Source organism: Rhinopithecus roxellana, chromosome 5, assembly GCF_007565055.1.
Source record: "Rhinopithecus roxellana isolate Shanxi Qingling chromosome 5, ASM756505v1, whole genome shotgun sequence".
NCBI classification, from domain to species: Eukaryota; Metazoa; Chordata; class Mammalia; order Primates; family Cercopithecidae; genus Rhinopithecus; species Rhinopithecus roxellana.
The window spans coordinates 124,437,615-124,454,800 of NC_044553.1; the positions used below are offsets into that span (position 1 = coordinate 124,437,615).

General features: G+C 38.9%; 1 protein-coding gene across 1 annotated transcript in view; it reads left to right on the top strand.

Moving 5' to 3' along the window:
• FAM189A1 (family with sequence similarity 189 member A1) overlaps positions 1-17,186 on the top strand; it is a 455,305-nt gene that overhangs the window by 307,709 nt on the left and 130,410 nt on the right. Inside the window, exon 3 of the mRNA XM_030931413.1 lies at positions 7,466-7,576. Within this exon, the coding sequence (XP_030787273.1) occupies positions 7,466-7,576 (111 nt within the window). The remainder of the gene's footprint in view (positions 1-7,465; positions 7,577-17,186) is intronic.

A 17,186-nucleotide genomic window follows, 5' to 3' on the forward strand; every position in this document is an offset into this window, starting at 1 on the left:
AGTTTTATTTTGTGGGCTTTCATGATTTGTATAAGCGATATTACATGTGTCTTTATGCAACTTGCTGTTCTCACCATTATGTATTTGAGATTCAGCCATGTGGATATATGTAGACCTGATTCACTCATTTTAATTGTTCTTTTATGGGGGAAAAATAACTTTATCCATTCCTTAATGGCTAGACAGTTAAGGTCTTTCCAGTTCTTTGAGATTTGCAGGCATTGTACAGTACTTCTTTAGGCACATGTGTGAGTTTCTCCAGCCAGAAACAAATGGAGCAATCAGGGACTTTTGCCAAACTGTTCTTGAGCTTGTGTCAAGTTACACTCCTACCAACATTTTATACAGTTTTGTTTTGTTTTTGTTGCCAAGCCCTCAACCTTCACCCACTGTGAACACTTGGCCTTTTCAGTATCTTTTCAGCCATTCTGGTGCAGGGTGGAATGATAATTTATTATGGTATTAACTTGTACCTGTTGCTTACTAGTGATACTAAGTATCTGCCTATCTTTTACTCTCACTCTTTTTTGACTGTCAGGTTTCATGTCTTAGACCCATTTCTATTGATTTGTAAGACATCTTTATATGTTCTACATGTTAATCCATGGTCTGCTCTATCTAGTGCCAATACCTTCTCCCACATTTTCACTTCTTTTGGTCATACAGATCATTTGACCTTAATGTGTAACAATCATCAGTGTTTATAAGAGCTACATTTGTGTATAGTGCTGTAAAAAATTCCCCTAATCCTAAAATTGTAAAGATGTTTTCTGCATTTTTTCCCTAAGTATTCAAAGTTTTGATCTGCACATTTTATGCTTTTAATCTGCTTTTGTGTATGATGTCAGGTATGGAAATAGTTTTTGTATTTTTCCTATATAGATAGCCTAGCACCAATTTTTCATCATTTATTCTTTCCACACTGATTTATGACACTCAGTATTCTATAGCAATGTCCCATATATAGATAAGTTTATGGATAGGACTGAATTGGTTTCTTTGGTATCCCTTTGCATATACCATACTATAATTCTTAATTTTTTTTTTTTTTTTTTTTTTTTGAGACGGAGTCTCGCTCTTGTCGCCCATGCTGGAGTGCAGTGACTCTATCTTGGCTCACTGCAATCTCTGCCTCCCGGATTCAAGCGATTCTCCTGCCTCCTGCCTCAGCCTCCTGAGTAGCTGGGATTACAGGCACTTGCCACCACACCCAGCTAATTTTTGTACTTTTAGTAGAGACAGGGTTTTGCCATGTTGGCCAGGGTGGTCTGGAACCTGACCTTAGGTACTCCGCCCGCCTCAGCCTCCTAAAGTGCTGGAATTACAGGCATGAGCCACCGTGCCCAGCCTATAATTCTTTAGCATCATATGTGTTTTCTTTTTCGATTCTTAAAGGCTTTTAGTCTTTTTTTGCATTGGCTGAAAATGCAGTATCTTATTGAAAAGAAGCAGTTACAGCAGGCTGTAAAGATGTTTCTGATTCCTTATTCTTGATTTTAAAGGAAATAATGTTTAACTTTTGCCATAGAGTGTGATGTTTGCTGTTAGAGTTTTTTCCCCCTATAAATACCTTTTATTGAGCTATTTATTTACCCCTTCAGTCCTAGCTTGCTTAGAGAGGTTTAGAAAAACTATGAATGACTTTGGATTTATATATGCTCTTTATTCACCTGCTAATATGATTAAAATTTCTTATTTACTCTGTAAATTTGTTTTTTGGGCATATACTTTGGTATAATAACACATAGAGGTTTCTGATATCTAAACATTCTTGCATTTTAGAGCCAAACACTTGTTGATAAAATTTTTAAATACATATAGCTCAAAATATATAATTTTGCATCTTTTGACATAAGGGGGTTTAGTCTTTAATTTTCATATATTATCATTATTTTTGAGGTCATGCTAATTTACTTAGAGATAACCTTAAATTTACAGAAAAGTTGCAAGCCCAATGCAAAATAATTTGTTCCCTGAACTATTTAGTTATGATTCTTTAGTCTCCTTCCTATTGCCAATAGTTCCTCAGTCTTTCCTTGACCATCATGACCTTCACTTGGAGAATACAGGCCTGTTTTCTATAGAACATCCTTCAGCTGGGGTTTGTCTGCTGTTTCTTCATGATCGGATTTGAATTATGCATCTTTGGGAAAAATATCACAGAAGCAGTGCTGTTATTTTTGGATCCTATCAGGTGACACAAAATTTCAATTTGTCCTGTTATTTTGAAACTTTGATCACTTTGGTTAAGGTGTCATGTGCCTTCACTGCGAAGTTTTCTCCTTTAAGGTAAATAACTTGGGGGAGATACTTTGAGATTTTGTATAGACCCATGGGTCTCTTATCATTATTATCTAATCTCTTATTATCATTACATATTCCGATACTCAAATTATCACTGATTTGGCCAGTGGGAGCCCCTTAAAGCTGGCGTTTGCATCTTTAACATGCCCCCAACATCATTTATTGTTGAGTATTTCCTTACTTGATAGCACCAAAAGAGAGGGAGTTCTGTCTTTTTTTTTTTTTTTTTTTTTTAGACAGAGTCCTGCTCTGACACCTAGGCTGTAGTGGATTGGTGCGATCTCAGCTCACTGCAAGCTCCGCCTCCTGGGTTCAAGCGATTCTCCTGCCTCAGCCTCAGGAGTAGCTGGGATTACAGGTACCCCCCCACCACACCCAGCTAATTTTTTTGTGCTTTTAGTAGAGATGGGGATTTCACCATGTTAGCCAGGATGGTCTCCATCTCCTGACCTCGTGATCCGCCCGCCTCCGCCTCCCAAAGTGCTGGGATTATAGGCGTGAGCCACCGCGCCTGGCCAGGAGTTCAGTCTTCAGCTCTCCTGCCCTAGACCTGGAATTAATCCTTTCCCTAAAGAACTCTGGTTTCTTTTTGTGAAGAATGGAATTGAGAAACAAAGTTGCATTTTTAGTAGAGACAGGGTTTCACCACGTTGACCAGAATGGTCTCGATCTCTTGATCTCGTGATCCGTCCGCCTTGGCCTCCCAAAGTGCTAGGATTACAGGTGTGAGGTGGCATGCGCCTGTAGTCCCAGCTACTTGGGAGGCTGTGGCAGGAAAATCCCTTGAACCCAGAAGGTGGAGGTTGCAGTGAGCCGAGATTGTGCCACTGCACTCCAGCCTGGTGACAGAGCGAGACTCCGTCTCAAAAAAAAAGAAACAAGGTTGCTAGGTTGGCTCATGCCTACTGAGAATATCATTGCTCCCAGCCCTCTAGGTGATGCAATTATGGGATATCTATCCATCAGTCATCTACACAGCACTGAAGACTATGAGATTACATTAGACTGCCATTTGCAATACAGCAGCACCGTGTGTATTCTGGTTTGAGAAACTCAGTGCCTATTATCTTTACCATATTTCCTTATTTGATTAATTCCCCTTGTAAATAACCAATCCACTATCCTCGCTGCCACTCCGTCCCACATGGGTGCGCTTAGCTTCCCACCTGGGCTGCGATGTCCCCCATAACTGGCTTGTCTGTGCAGTCACCCTTCTCCCGTTGCTAGAGCTTTCACCCCACTCAGGTGACCTTGGCCTCTCCCAGGACATGGAACTTGTTCTGTCCCACTTAACGGCTATTGCACTGAATTGTTCAAGAAATAGAAAACCTTCTGGTCTTATAAATGCATTGGGGAACTTGCCTGTTGCCCTATTATCGGAAGATTAGATGTTTTCGAAAGTTTGAAACAAATCTGCCTGTGAAAGGCTGTGGGCCTGCTGTTTTTTGTGGGTAGAGTTTTACTGATATTTTTCTCAAGATTATGTTCAGGTTTTTTGTTCTTTTGAAATTGGTTTTGGTCACTTGTATTTTCTAGAAGATATTTTCATATATTTTCTGATATAATTAGCAGAAAGCATTTCTTAGTATTGTCCTTTGTGCAGTGAGCCGAGATCGCACCATTGCACTCCAGCCTGGGTGACAGAGCGAGACTCCATCTCTAAATAAATAAATAAATAATAAAAAATGGTGATTCATCTGTACCATGAAGTATTAAGCAGTTGTAGAAGGGAATAGGGTTGTGTGTTCTTATAGCAAGATCTTCACTATATTAAGTGCAAAAAAAGTAAGTGAAGAAAATGTGTGTATTATGCTGCTATTATATACTTTTATTTTAAAAAGATGTAAAGATAAAATATAAAATTAAAAAATAAATGCTTACCTATTAAAAAATAGAAGGGAGGAAATAGAGTGGAGGAACAGAATAAAGGCTAGATTTATGTGAAACTTCACTTATAGACCTGACTTTAGAATCATTTTATATAATTATAAATGAAACTCAGTTTTAGAAACAACTCCTAAACAAGAAAAAATGAAATAAAAGGAACGAACCTGGGTTCCTGATCAGTAGCATAACCACACATAAAGGAACCATGTGAGTTTAAAACACCATAATTTGACTATTTCTGGTAGAATGTACTGTAAGAATAAAAAGAAATATAAATCTTAAACTATTTTCAGTCATTTTTTTTGGCAGTTGTGCTGGCATTGTTATTTTGAGACTTGCGTGGATATTGTGAAATTATATCCAACAGATTAATTATATTAAGAAACAGTTTTTGGCATGGTTGAAAGGAGATACAGATGTAAAATTAATATGGTTACATAAAAACCTTGTATTTTTGTTTGCAGTTTTTTTGTTATGTATGACTATATTTATTTTAAATTTTAGATTCAGGAGGTACATGTACAGGTTTGTTACATGAGTATGTTGCATCATGCTAAAGTTTAGGCTTCTCATAATCCCATCACCCAGTTAGTGAGCACAGTACTCCAATAGGTGGTTTTTCAGCTCTTCCCCTCAACCCCCGCTTGGAGTCCTTAGTGCCTATTGTCCCGATCTTTGTGTCTGTGTGTACCCAAAGTTTAGCTCCCACCCTGTAAGTGAGAATATACAGTATTTGGTTAGACTCTCTCTGTCTAATGACGCAGATGATTAAAATGTATCAAATGTGTTTAAGTTATTGGCTCACAATGGCTCAAACTCACTCCCCTCTCCACTAAACAGACAAAACAGTATTTCATGATATTGTTAATTTTGGAGGATGCTAGGGAACCAGCTTTTTTTTTTTTTTTTTTTTTTTTTGAGATGGAGTCTCACTCTGCTGCCCAGGCTGAAGATCTCAGCTCGCTGCAACCTCTGCCTCCCGGGTTCAAGCAATTCTCCTGCCTTAGCTTCCTGAGTAGTTGGGATTACAGGCACACAGCACCATGTCCGGCTAATTTATATATTTTTAGTAGAGACGGACTTTCACCATGTTGGTCAGGCTGGTCTCAAACTCCTGACCTCATGATCCACCCACCTTGACCTCCTAAAGTGCTGGGATTACAGGCATAATCCACTGTGCCCGACCAGGAATCAGCTTTTTAAAAAAATAGACATGTGTCAAAGACTATGTCTAACTCATTATTTAATGAGGAAATCAGTAAGAAGTTACAAGCAGTTGAAAGGCTAATTCAAACACTGCACACATATAAGCAATCAGGAATGCTGAAATAAATTTACAAATAAATGTAAAAGTGGTCAATATCAGTGGGGCAATAATCAGTTACATGCTACGAGACAAAATTCCTTTACATTTGTATCATTAAGAATCATTTGCACTACTATCAGTTTTATACGACTGTCAGTTGATAAACTATCAGTTTTGCAGAGTTTTGAGATAGCATAAAGACATTGTAAGGCAGAAATAACCCTGAAGTGTGCATTAGACAGGATATCCAGTGACTTATTTTTGCTCTTTAACAAGTTTTAATGCCACTCTCCCTGCCTCTTGATCAGATTAATCTTAAAGATTATTCTCCATCACAAAAAGGGTCTTTCTTCTTTAGATTTGGCCTAATTATTTACATAGATGCAGAAAGAGTGCTAATTAACCATATAGACTTCGTTGAGTTTATTTTGCAGTTTAAAATTATTTTAAAACCTGAAAAATGAACAGAAAGAGTTGAGTATATATCCTGCTTTTCCTATATGAACTATACCTCAGGGTAACAAAACAGTTGATGAGTAAAAGTCTGTCTCTATATGTATTCTTATTCATAAAGAAAAAATGACAGAGTGAGACTAGCACTATTTTGGAAACCCTAATAATCATGAGTCTAAGTCATCATTAAAAATGGCCGCTAACATCACAAAAAGAGAGAAAATATTGGCCAGGCGCGGTGGCTCATGCCTGTTATCCCAGCACTTTGAGAGGCTGAGAAGGGCAGATCACGAGGTCAAGATATCGAGACTGTCCTGGCCAACATGGTGAAACCCCGTCTTTACTAAAAATACAAAAATTACCTGGGTGTGGTTGTGCGCACCTGTAGTCCCAGCTACTCAGGAGGCTGAGGCAAGAGAATCGCTCGAACCCAGGAGGCAGAGGTTGCAGTGAGCTGAGATTGTGCCACTGCACTCCAGTGACAGAGTGAGACTCCATCGAAAAAAAGAAAAGAAAAAGAAAAGAAAAAAAAAAGAGAGAGACAATATTTGCCTTTTATTGATCTGAATTTGGCCAAACCTCCGTATTTAATCATCAAATTACAAGAAATACAGAGGCTAGAGAAACGTTAAATGATAGAGGTCTACAATCAGAAAGTTTAGGCTGTAGGAAACTCTATAGGACAAATGAACTGGTTTCTTCAGTAAATTTCACAGAGGAAAAAGTGGATGGGAAACCCACAGACTGTCTAAGATTCCTAACAGCCGGTTGTACCACATGGACCTGCTTTGTATCCTGTGTAACCTGATTCAAAGTGTGAAAAAATTTAGACAATTAGGGAAATGTGAACTCAATATCTGATGGTATTAAGGAATTTTTATTTATTACAGATATGATGATTATTTTGGCTATGTTTTCAGAAAGCTTCTCAATTCCTTTAGAAATATTTAAGGGTAAAATTTTATGATGCCTGGTATTGGTTGTGAAATAATCCAGATGGTAGGGGCCATAAATGAAGCACAGTTGGCTGTAAATGGATTAATTATTGATATTGGGTGGTGGGCACATGTGACTTCATTATACTGTTTTCTTTGATTTTGCATGTGTATGAAATTTTCTGTAATAAAAATTAAAACAAACCTAAAGGCCTTCTAATAAGTATACTTCTTTCACTGGATTTCCGTTAATAATGTATAACTTGTTACTCTTAAGAGTATATAATGCACCGTCTATAATGCAAGTTTAACTCCTTAAATATTTTATCATAATAGGTTTTAAACAAAATCATGGTAGCTTGCTATGGCTTCCTACAGATCTTACTTTTTCTGTTTCGGGTCATGTGAATTTGGAAGTTTGAGAAAGAACCTACCACTTTCCTTTAAAACACATACATGTTATTCATGTAATTATGTGATCAACTGTTGTGTAATAAATGAAAGCTGTCGTAAGGCCATGTCATTTTTCCTTTGAGCCTCTCCAAGTGAATAATCAATTTCTTGTTTGGTTTGTTTCCAGATAACCTTTTTCATGCTGCTTTCTGCAGTGTGTGTAATGCTGAATTTGGCTGGTTCAATTCTCTCTTGTCAGAATGCTCAGCTAGTCAACTCCCTAGAAGGCTGCCAGTTGGTAAGTAATGAAATGCAAACCCTTTCATAAAGGTCATAGGATTTGATTTTGCATGAGAGCAATTTTTAAAATAATTTTATTGTATTCTTAGGTTCTCATGTACACTGTCAATTCATTCTTATGTTTTCTAGTTTAAGGTATTTAGGTTAAGCTGATTTATTTCTATAAATTAGATAATTTGCTTACTGATTTATAAGTAGTACAATTAAAAGTTGTTCTACTTGTAAATCAGCTACTAATAATATATTTTTAAGGATCACAATGTGTTGCTATTTTGGAATAAGTATCGTTAGTAACTATTATATTTTTGCATTTGTTGCATTGATTCTTATTTGTATTGAATTTTTAAAAATCAATTTGCAAGTCAATTTTAAGTGCTGATGTACGTATTATGCTGGATGACAAATATATCAAAACAATGTAGTTCTCATTTTTCAATTAAAAATAATTGTCTTTCAGATCCAGGAAAATTGTAGACACTGTGCTATGTACATTGTAGAATAGAGGTATTCAATCTCATGGCTTCCCTGGGCCACGTTAGAAGAATTGTCTTGGGCCACACATAAAATACAGTAAAACTAGCGATAGCTGATGAGCTAAAAAAAAAAAAAAAAAAAAGTTACAAAACAAACTCATAATGTTTTAAGAAAGTTGACGAATTTGTGTTGGGCCACATTTAGAAAATTGTAGACAGTGTGCTGTGTACATTATAGAACAGAGGTATTCAGTCTTTTGGCTTCCTTGGGCCACGTTAGAAGAATTGTCTTGGGCCACATATAAAATACACTCATACTAGCGATAGCTGACTAGCTAAAAAAAAATAAGTCAAAAAAATCTCATAATGTTTTAAGAAAGTTTACGAATTTGTGTTGGGCCTCATTCAAAGCCATCCTGGGCTGCATGCAGCCAGAGCTTGTTGTAGACAAGCTTGTTATAGATCAACAACTTGTTTGTTGGATAGAACTATCATTTCAAGATAACTTAGCTCATGGTACTGTAATATGTACATCTGGCTGTGACAGAAATTGCAGTATGTTTGGTTGCATTCTGGTATGAATAGACTTAAACTCCCGATAGGACTGTGGCTCCTGGGTATGGGGACATGGGCCTTTATTTCTTTGTGTTGGAAGCAACAGCAGGCTACCTTTCAGAGCCATGTCCCTCCACACTTGCCGTCTGCCTGCTCTGCCTGTGGCTATGATTCTGAGAAGTGATTGCTGAATTATCAGAAGCTTTTCTGCTGTGGGACCATGCCTGCTTGGCTTGGGACCATGTTGTTTGGATTCACAGGGCAGCCACTGGGAAGCCTGCTGCTCTGCTCTCTGCATTCTTATCTACGGAAGCCAGCAGGACCAGTGTCAGTTGGCACAGTTTCAATGCTGAAGTGCCCACTGAGTTACAAAAATGAATTGTTGGAGCTCCATCTTGTTATTGTCTGTTGAATGTGGCCTAGAGAACATCGATCAGATTTCATCCCTGTATCATGTGCACAGAAGTATTCTTGGTATATGGTGTAGACCCCCTTATGATTGACAGTTGGCACAACCTGGATCCCCATCTCCATCAGAAAGGATAACTCGCCATCTTGTATACATGACTTGGCCAGCCTCTTTATTCCTCAATACTACGTGCCATGAGTATAGCAAAATCTGGTGACCTACGAGGAACTGGCCATTTTTTCTCGGACTCTCATTTTCCAATGCAGGGCCCTGTGTGGGGGAGACAGAGTGACTGGCTGAAGGGAAACCACAGTGCCTGGAGGTCCACACCAAAAAGAAAGCCCACACCCAGTGCGCAGGCTTGAAGGGCTGACCCCTTCTGGTATTAATCGCAGACCCTGTTTCCCCACATCGCAGACTGCATGGAAGGATAGGAAAGGGAGATCTGGTCTCCTCTATTTCTTGCCGCTTTCTCTACCTCCACAGATACATAAAAAGACCATCACATACCACAGATGTGTGCTCTCACATACCTCTGTTTGGTTGATGGTACCACGAAATCATCAATATTTACCTCACTTGAGAGCTTGATCCTAGGTATCTCTCTGCCTTGGCTCATACATGACCAGAAATCTCAGAGCTACAAACCAGTGTGTTCACTTGCTTGGGGGCAATGCATGCAGTGCAAACAGTACTGGATTTGAAGTCAGCAATCCGGGATCAAAACCGTGCTTCACCACCTCCTGGTTATGTGACTTAGGACAAGAAACCCTCTCTCTCAGCCTTGCTTCCCTTTCCTGCTGATATGGGTTGGATCTGTGTCCCTGCCCAAATCTCATGTTCAGTTGTAATCCCCAGTGTTGGAGGTGGAGACTGCTGGGAGGTGATTGGATCATGGAGGCAGATCTCATGAGTGGTTAGCACCATCCCTCGGTGCTGCCCTCATAATAATGAGGGAATGAGTTCTCATGAGAACTGGTTGTTTAAAAGCATGTGGCACCTCCCTTCCTTGCTTTCTCTCTTGCTCCTGCTCTGGCCAGGTGACTTTCTGGCTCCCCCTTCGCCTTCCACCATGATTGTAAGTTTCCTGAAATCTCCCCAGAAGTCAAGCAGATGCTGGCATCATGCTTCCTGTACAGCCTGCATGAGCCACTTAAACCTCTTTATAAATTACCCAGTCAGTCTCAGATATTTCATTCTAGCAATGCGAGAACGGACTAATCCTTGTTTGGTGTGGACATGACCTACCCTGAATTCTTCATAGAATATTGCAAAACCAATGCAACACATAAAAAGTATACCCCTTTCATAGAATAAAAATTATACATTTACTATAGAAATTCAAAAAACGAAACACTTCATAATCCTACCACCCAGTTGATTATGTCCTTCCAGTCTTTTCTGTGCATAATGTGTGTGTATATGGATGTATGTGTATGCATGTATGTATATATATATTTAATGTATTTAAATGTGCTATCTACTTCATGCTGCCTATGATTTCTTTTTTAACTGATCACATTGTCCTATGTTTTATTTATTTATTTTTTGAGATGAAGTCTTGCTCTGTTGCCCAGGCTGGAGTGCAGTGGCACAATCTCAGCTCACTGCAACCTCTGCCTCCCGGGTTCAAGCGATTCTTCTGCCTCAGCCTCCGAAGTAGCTGGGATTACAGGCATGGGCCACCAATGCTCAGCTAACTTTTGTATTTTTAGTAGAGACAAGGTTTCACTATGTTGGCCAGACTGGTCTCAAACTCCTGACCTCAGGTGATCTGCCTGCCTTGGACTCCCAAATTGTTGGGATTACAAGTGTGAGCCACCACGCCCGGCCTGTTCCATGTTTTAAAATATTCTGCAATTTTATTGGTAGTGACTTCTCTATATGTATGGATATAACATTGTTTAACCAGATCTCTGCTTTTTGTAATTAGAGAGATGACCATCATTCTTATACAAATCAAAACCTTTTTACAGCTCCTAAAAGTAGATATACATGATAAAAATGAATGTATCTTTAGAGTATTTCATGCATATTGACATACTGCCTTTTAGGAAAGTTTACCCATTTATATTCCCAATATATGAGAATGCTCTTCGTCCTGTGCTTTTGCCAGCACTGAAAGTTGTTATTCTTTTTAACCCGTGCTAATTTGAAAGATATAAGACGACTTCATTGTTTGATTTGAATTTCTTTGAATACTACTAAGATTAAACTTTTTATTCATTTATAATTGCATATACATAAGCTTATATATATTTATACATATATGTAATTATGTCACATATTTATGTTTATGCACCATTTATATTTTATTTTCTTCTGTGTTTGTATGTATTCTGTACTCAGTTTTAGATTTAAATATTTATCTTAATGATTTATTAGAGCTCTTTATATATTATGGGGCTTTGAATCCTTTGACTTATATTGGGCAAATATATTCCCTGGATTGTCATTTGCCTTTTAATTTTTGTCAGAGAAATAGAAAACGCTTTAATTTTTATATATTCAAATTTACCAATATTTCTCTTTGTAATCTTACCTTAGAATCATGCTTAAAAAGATTTTCTCCTTTCCAAGATTATGCTACCCCAATAACTTCCTGGTTATGGTGTGCTTTTTTTTTTTATAGTTAACTCTTTAGTATTTTGCAATCTACTTGATGAATTGGACTTTTTCTCTCTAAATAGTTTAGTAGTTTTCTTGAAACCATTTTCTGAATACTCTAATATTTCCCTGCTGATTTGAAATGTCACCCAAACCATTAAGGGTCATTTGCAGCAAGTTACAATTACTAAGAAAGCCACAGGCCGTTTATTGTGAGGATAGTGAGGCCTATTGAATCAGCAAGGAGGCTAGAGATCAGGCTTGGAAACTGGCTGGTTCTAAGGAAGCTGCTTCTGTTCACTCGGAAATCTGACTCAGACTGGGGCCTACAGCGGGAACCCTGGGCTTACCAGGGCACAGCTCTGCAGGAGTGGACAATTCCTGCGGTTCTTAACCTCTCGGTCTGTTTGCTTTGGAGTCAAAGACCTGGGAGGGAGTGTTTAATTGGACACAGCAGGATGATAATTTGCTTAACTGTCCTACCAGACTGAATTCAGTCACACATGGGCTACTTTTTTTTTTTATTTACAGCCATAGGCTACCGACAGGGGATTCAAGATGCAATACCCGAAACGAAGTTAGCTGCCTAATAGCAGGGTTGGGGGAGGAGGGAAGCTGGACATGTATGCTGGGTGGTGAAGAAACAACCAATATCAACTCTTTTTTTAAAAATTATTATTATACTTTAAGTTCTAGGGTACATGTGCACAATGTGCAGATTTGTTACATATGTATACATGTGCCATGTTGGTGTGCTGCACCCATTAATTCGTCATTTACATTATGTATCTCTCCTAATGCTATCCCTCCCCACTCCCCGCTCCCCACAATAGGCCCTGGTGTGTGATGTTCCCCTTCCTGTGTCCACGTGATCTCATTGTTCAATTCCCACCTATGAGTAAGAACATGCAGTGTTTGGTTTTCTGTTCTTGTGATAGTTTGCTGAGAATGATGGTTTCCAGCTACATCTATGTCCCTACAAAGGGCACGAACTCTATCCTTTTTTATGGCTGCATAGTATTCCATGGTGTATATGTGCCACATTTTCTTAATCCAGTCTGTCACTGATGGACATTTGGGTTGATTCCAAGTCTTTGCTATTGTGAATAGTGCTCCAATAAACATCATGTGCATGTGTCTTTATAGCAGCATGCTTTATAATCCTTTGGGTATATCCCCAGTAATGGGATGGCTGGGTCATATGGTACTTCTAGTTCTAGATCCTTGAGGAATCGCCACACTGTTTTCCACAATGGTTGAACTAGTTTACAGTCCCACCAGCAGTGTAAAAGTGTTCTTATTTCTCCACATCCTCTGCAGCACCTGTTGTTTCCTGACTTTTTAATGATTGCCATTCTAACTGGTGTGAGATGGTATCTCATTGTGGTTTTGATTTGCATTTCTCTGATGGCGAGTAATGATGAGCATTTTTTCATGTGTCTGTTGGCTGTATAAATGTCTTCTTTTGAGAAGTATCTGTTCATATCCTTTGCCCACTTTTTGATGGGGTTGTTTTTTTTTTTCTCGTACATTTGTTTGAGTTCTTTGTAGGTTCTGGATATTAGCCCTTTGTCAGATGAGTAGATTGCAAAAATTTTCTCCCATTCTGTAGGTTGCCTGTTCACTCTGATGGTAGTTTCTTTTGCTGTGCAGAAACTCTGATTTAATTAGATCCCATTTATCAATTTTGGCTTTTGTTGCCGTTGCTTTTGGTATTTTAGACATGAAGTCCTTGCGCATGCCTATGTCCTGAATGGTATTACCTAGGTTTTCTTCTAGGGTTTTTATGGTTTTAGGTCTAACATTTAAGTCTCTAATCCATCTTGAATTAATTTTCATAGGAAGGAGTAAGGAAAGGATCCAGTTTCAGCTTTCTACTTATGGCTAGCCAATTTTCCCAGCACCATTTATTAAATAGGCTACTCACATGGATTTTGTTAGTCAACCATGTAGCCTGGTGACATTTTCACATCAGCACATGGAGGTCTTCTCTGCTGTTAAACAGAGAGTAGCAGATAATTCCACTGGATGGATGTGTGATAATTCATATAACCACCCCTTAATGAAGGATAAGTTTAAGATGTTTCTAGCTCCTCCTTGTACCTCTGGTAGAATTTGGCTGTGAATCTGTCTGGTCCTGGACTTTTTTTGGTTGGTAGGCTATTAATTATTGCCTCAATTTCTTTTTCTTTTTGAGACGGAGTCTCGCTCTGTCGCCCAGGCTGGAGTGCAGTGTCCGGATCTCAGCTCACTGCAAGCTCCGCCTCCTGGGTTTACGCCATTCTCCTGTCTCAGCCTCCCGAGTAGCTGGGACTACAGGCGGCCGCCACCTCGCCCGGCTAGTTTTTTGTATTTTTTAGTAGAGATGGGGTTGCCTCAATTTTAGAGTCTGCTATTGATCTATTCAGGGATTCAACTTCTTCCTGGTTTGGTCTTGGGAGAGTGTAAGTGTCCAGGAAATTATCCATTTCTTCTAGGTTTTCTAGTTTATTTGCATAGAGGTGTTTATAGTATTCTCTGATGGTAGTACCATTGTATGCACATATGTACACACAGATAGTAATGTCCATTGGTCTATTTCTGGACTTTTTATTCATATTCGTTCAACATTCATATCTCTGTTTATTCATATCCCAGAAGAATACCACGTAAATTACCTTGACTTTATAATCTATTTTTATATATGGTAGGACAAGTTCTACCCCTAACCCCATCCCAGACTTTTTTTTTTGAGACGGAGTCTCACTCTGTCACCCAGGCTGGAGTGCAGTGGCGCTATCTTGGCTCACTGCAAGTTCTGCTTCCTGGGTTCACGACATTATCCTGCCTCAGCCTCCTGAGTAACTGGGACTACAGGTGCCCGCCACCACGCCTGGCTAATTTTTTATATTTTTAGTAGAGACGGAGTTTCACCGTGTTAGCCAGGATGGTCTCAATCTCCTGACCTTGTGATCCACCTGCCTCGGCCTCCCACAGACTTTTAATCTATTTCTTTAAAATGTTCTTGCCTGGTTTTAAATGTTTAGTCTTCTAGATGCACTTTGATTTTCTTTTGCCAAGACGTGGAAAGAACAGATTTGAGATTTGAATTGACATCATATTAAATTTGTAGATTACTTTGAGGGAAAATTAAAAGATCTAAACAATACCATGTCTTTCCATTCCCGAACATACAGTGTGTACTTTGGTTTATCCAAATTCTTTTCAACTTCTTCGCTCCAGTTTTTGTTTTTCTTTAGGATACCTGGTACATTTCCATATGTTTGTGTGGTGATTATGTTTTTTCCTCTGCATAATTTAAGATTAGCTAGTGTTCTCTGCATAAAAAGGATGTCTAAACTAAAGTCAATCTTTTATTCTGGGCTCCTAGCTCCTCCCCTTCCTGCTAACTTGGTTTTTTGTTTTTTGTTTTTGTTTTTGTTTTTTGGTGCCTTCCAGTCATCATCTGTGCATATTTTTGTTTATGGATTTTTTTTTTTTTTTACACACATGGGCTACTCACATGGATTTCGTTAGTCAACCATGTAGCCTGGTGACATTTTCACATCAGCACATGGAGGTCTTCTCTGCTGTTAAACAGAGAGTAGCAGATAATTCCACTGGATGGATGTGTGATAATTCATATAACCACCCCTTAACGAAGAATAAGTTTAAGATGTTTCTAGTCTTTTGCTAAAATGAACATGGCAAATCATTTTTTTTTTTTGAGATGCAGTTTCGCTATTGTTTCCCAGGCTGGAGTGTGATGGCGCAATCTCGGCTCACTGCAACTTCCATCTCCCGGGTTCAAGCGATTCTCCTACCCCAGACTCCCGAGTAGCTGGGATTACAGGTGCCTGCCACCACGCCCAGCTATTTTGTGTGTGTGTGTGTGTGTGTGTGTGTGTGTGTGTGTGTGTGTGTTTTTAGTAGAGATGGAGTTTCACTATGTTGGCCAGGCTGGTCTCAAACTTCTGAACTCAGGCGATCTGCCTGCCTCGGCCTCCCAAAGTGTTGGGATTACAGGTGTGAGCCACCACACCCGGCCTTTTTCTTTCTTTCTTTTTTTTTTCTGTTGCTTAGGCTGGAGTGCAGTGGTGCCATCACGGGTCACTGCAGCCTCAACCTCCCTGGGCTCAGGTGATCCTCCCACCACAGACTCCCAAGTAGCTGGGACTACAGGCAGGTGCCACCACCCCCAGCTAACTTTTTTTGTACTTTTTGTAGAGAGTTTCACCATGTTGGCCAGGCTGTTCTCAAACTCCTGAACTCAAGCTCTTTACCTGCCTTGGCCTCCCAAAGTTCTGAGATTATAAGTATAAGCCCGTGGGCCTGATTGAATAGTACTCTTTGTACATATTCATTACTCAGCAGATACTGAGTGGCTTTTGCTGCCACTTGGGGAACTGGCGTAGGTGCTGAGGGTGGAGCAGTGAACAAGGAAGGAATGCTAACAGATCTCGAGAAAAAAATCACTAGGACCGTCCCTGCAGTCAGAGCATGAGTGCACTTTAAACTTAGAATCTTATTCCTAAATTGCTGTCCAAACATGAGGCACCCTTTCACACCCTTGCCAGCGGTCTGAGCCTGTGCCTGGTTACCCAGATCCAAACTTGTGTGTTGTCAGAATTGTTTTTGTCTTCACCAGTCCGGCACAGTGGTACAATTTTATGTAATTTACATTTCTTTAATTAAAAGTGAAGTTGAGCATCTTTATGTTTGTTTATAAGTCGCTTATATTTATCTGTTAACTGCCACTTCACCTTTGTTACCTATTTTACTGTTACATTGTTGTTTTTTATAATTTATATATGTGTGTGTGTGTGTGTGTGTGTGTGTGTGTACTTATGTTAAGGAAACTGGCCATTGTTATATTGGTTGCAAATACATATTTTTTAATAGTTTGTTATGCATCTTTTGACTTTCTGAATGGCATTCTTTGTGTGGGTATTTTCTGTACTCACATTGGTTTTATTCATTTCCACATTTTAACCGTTTTGGTTGCTGGGTTATGTGTTTTCCTGGAAAAGCCTTTCCCACTCCAAGATTATACATAATGTTCTACTATCCCCTCCGTATTTTAGGGTTTTATTTTTTAAATATTTATATGTTTTATCAATCTAGGATTTATTTTGTTTGAAATGTTAATACACTTTTATAGTTTTCTAAAATATACATATGAACTTCCCTTGTTTCAAATTTAGTCCTAGGTATTGTAAATAGTTTCTTGCTCTGATGGATGCCTGTTTTAATTATTTTATACTGAAGAGGCTTCTCGCCTCATATAAGACTTTTTGCAGTTTTTTTATTACTTGCATCGACCTGTACAAGCAGTTGAATGTACGCCTGAATCTTTGATCCCATAGTTTGTTGGAGGAAATGATTATCTTTTCTTCTGCTTTCCAGTATCTGTATGTCTTGTTTTGTTGTTCTGTGTAGTTGCTGTGGCAAAAACTGTTAAAATAACACTGGATAATGATGTTTCGTTAAAGTAACATTAGATGATGGTGTTTCACCGTCTACCTCTCGCTCCTGAGTTTAATGAGAAGCTCTTAGTGACCTGCCACCAAGCGTACTGCTGAGAC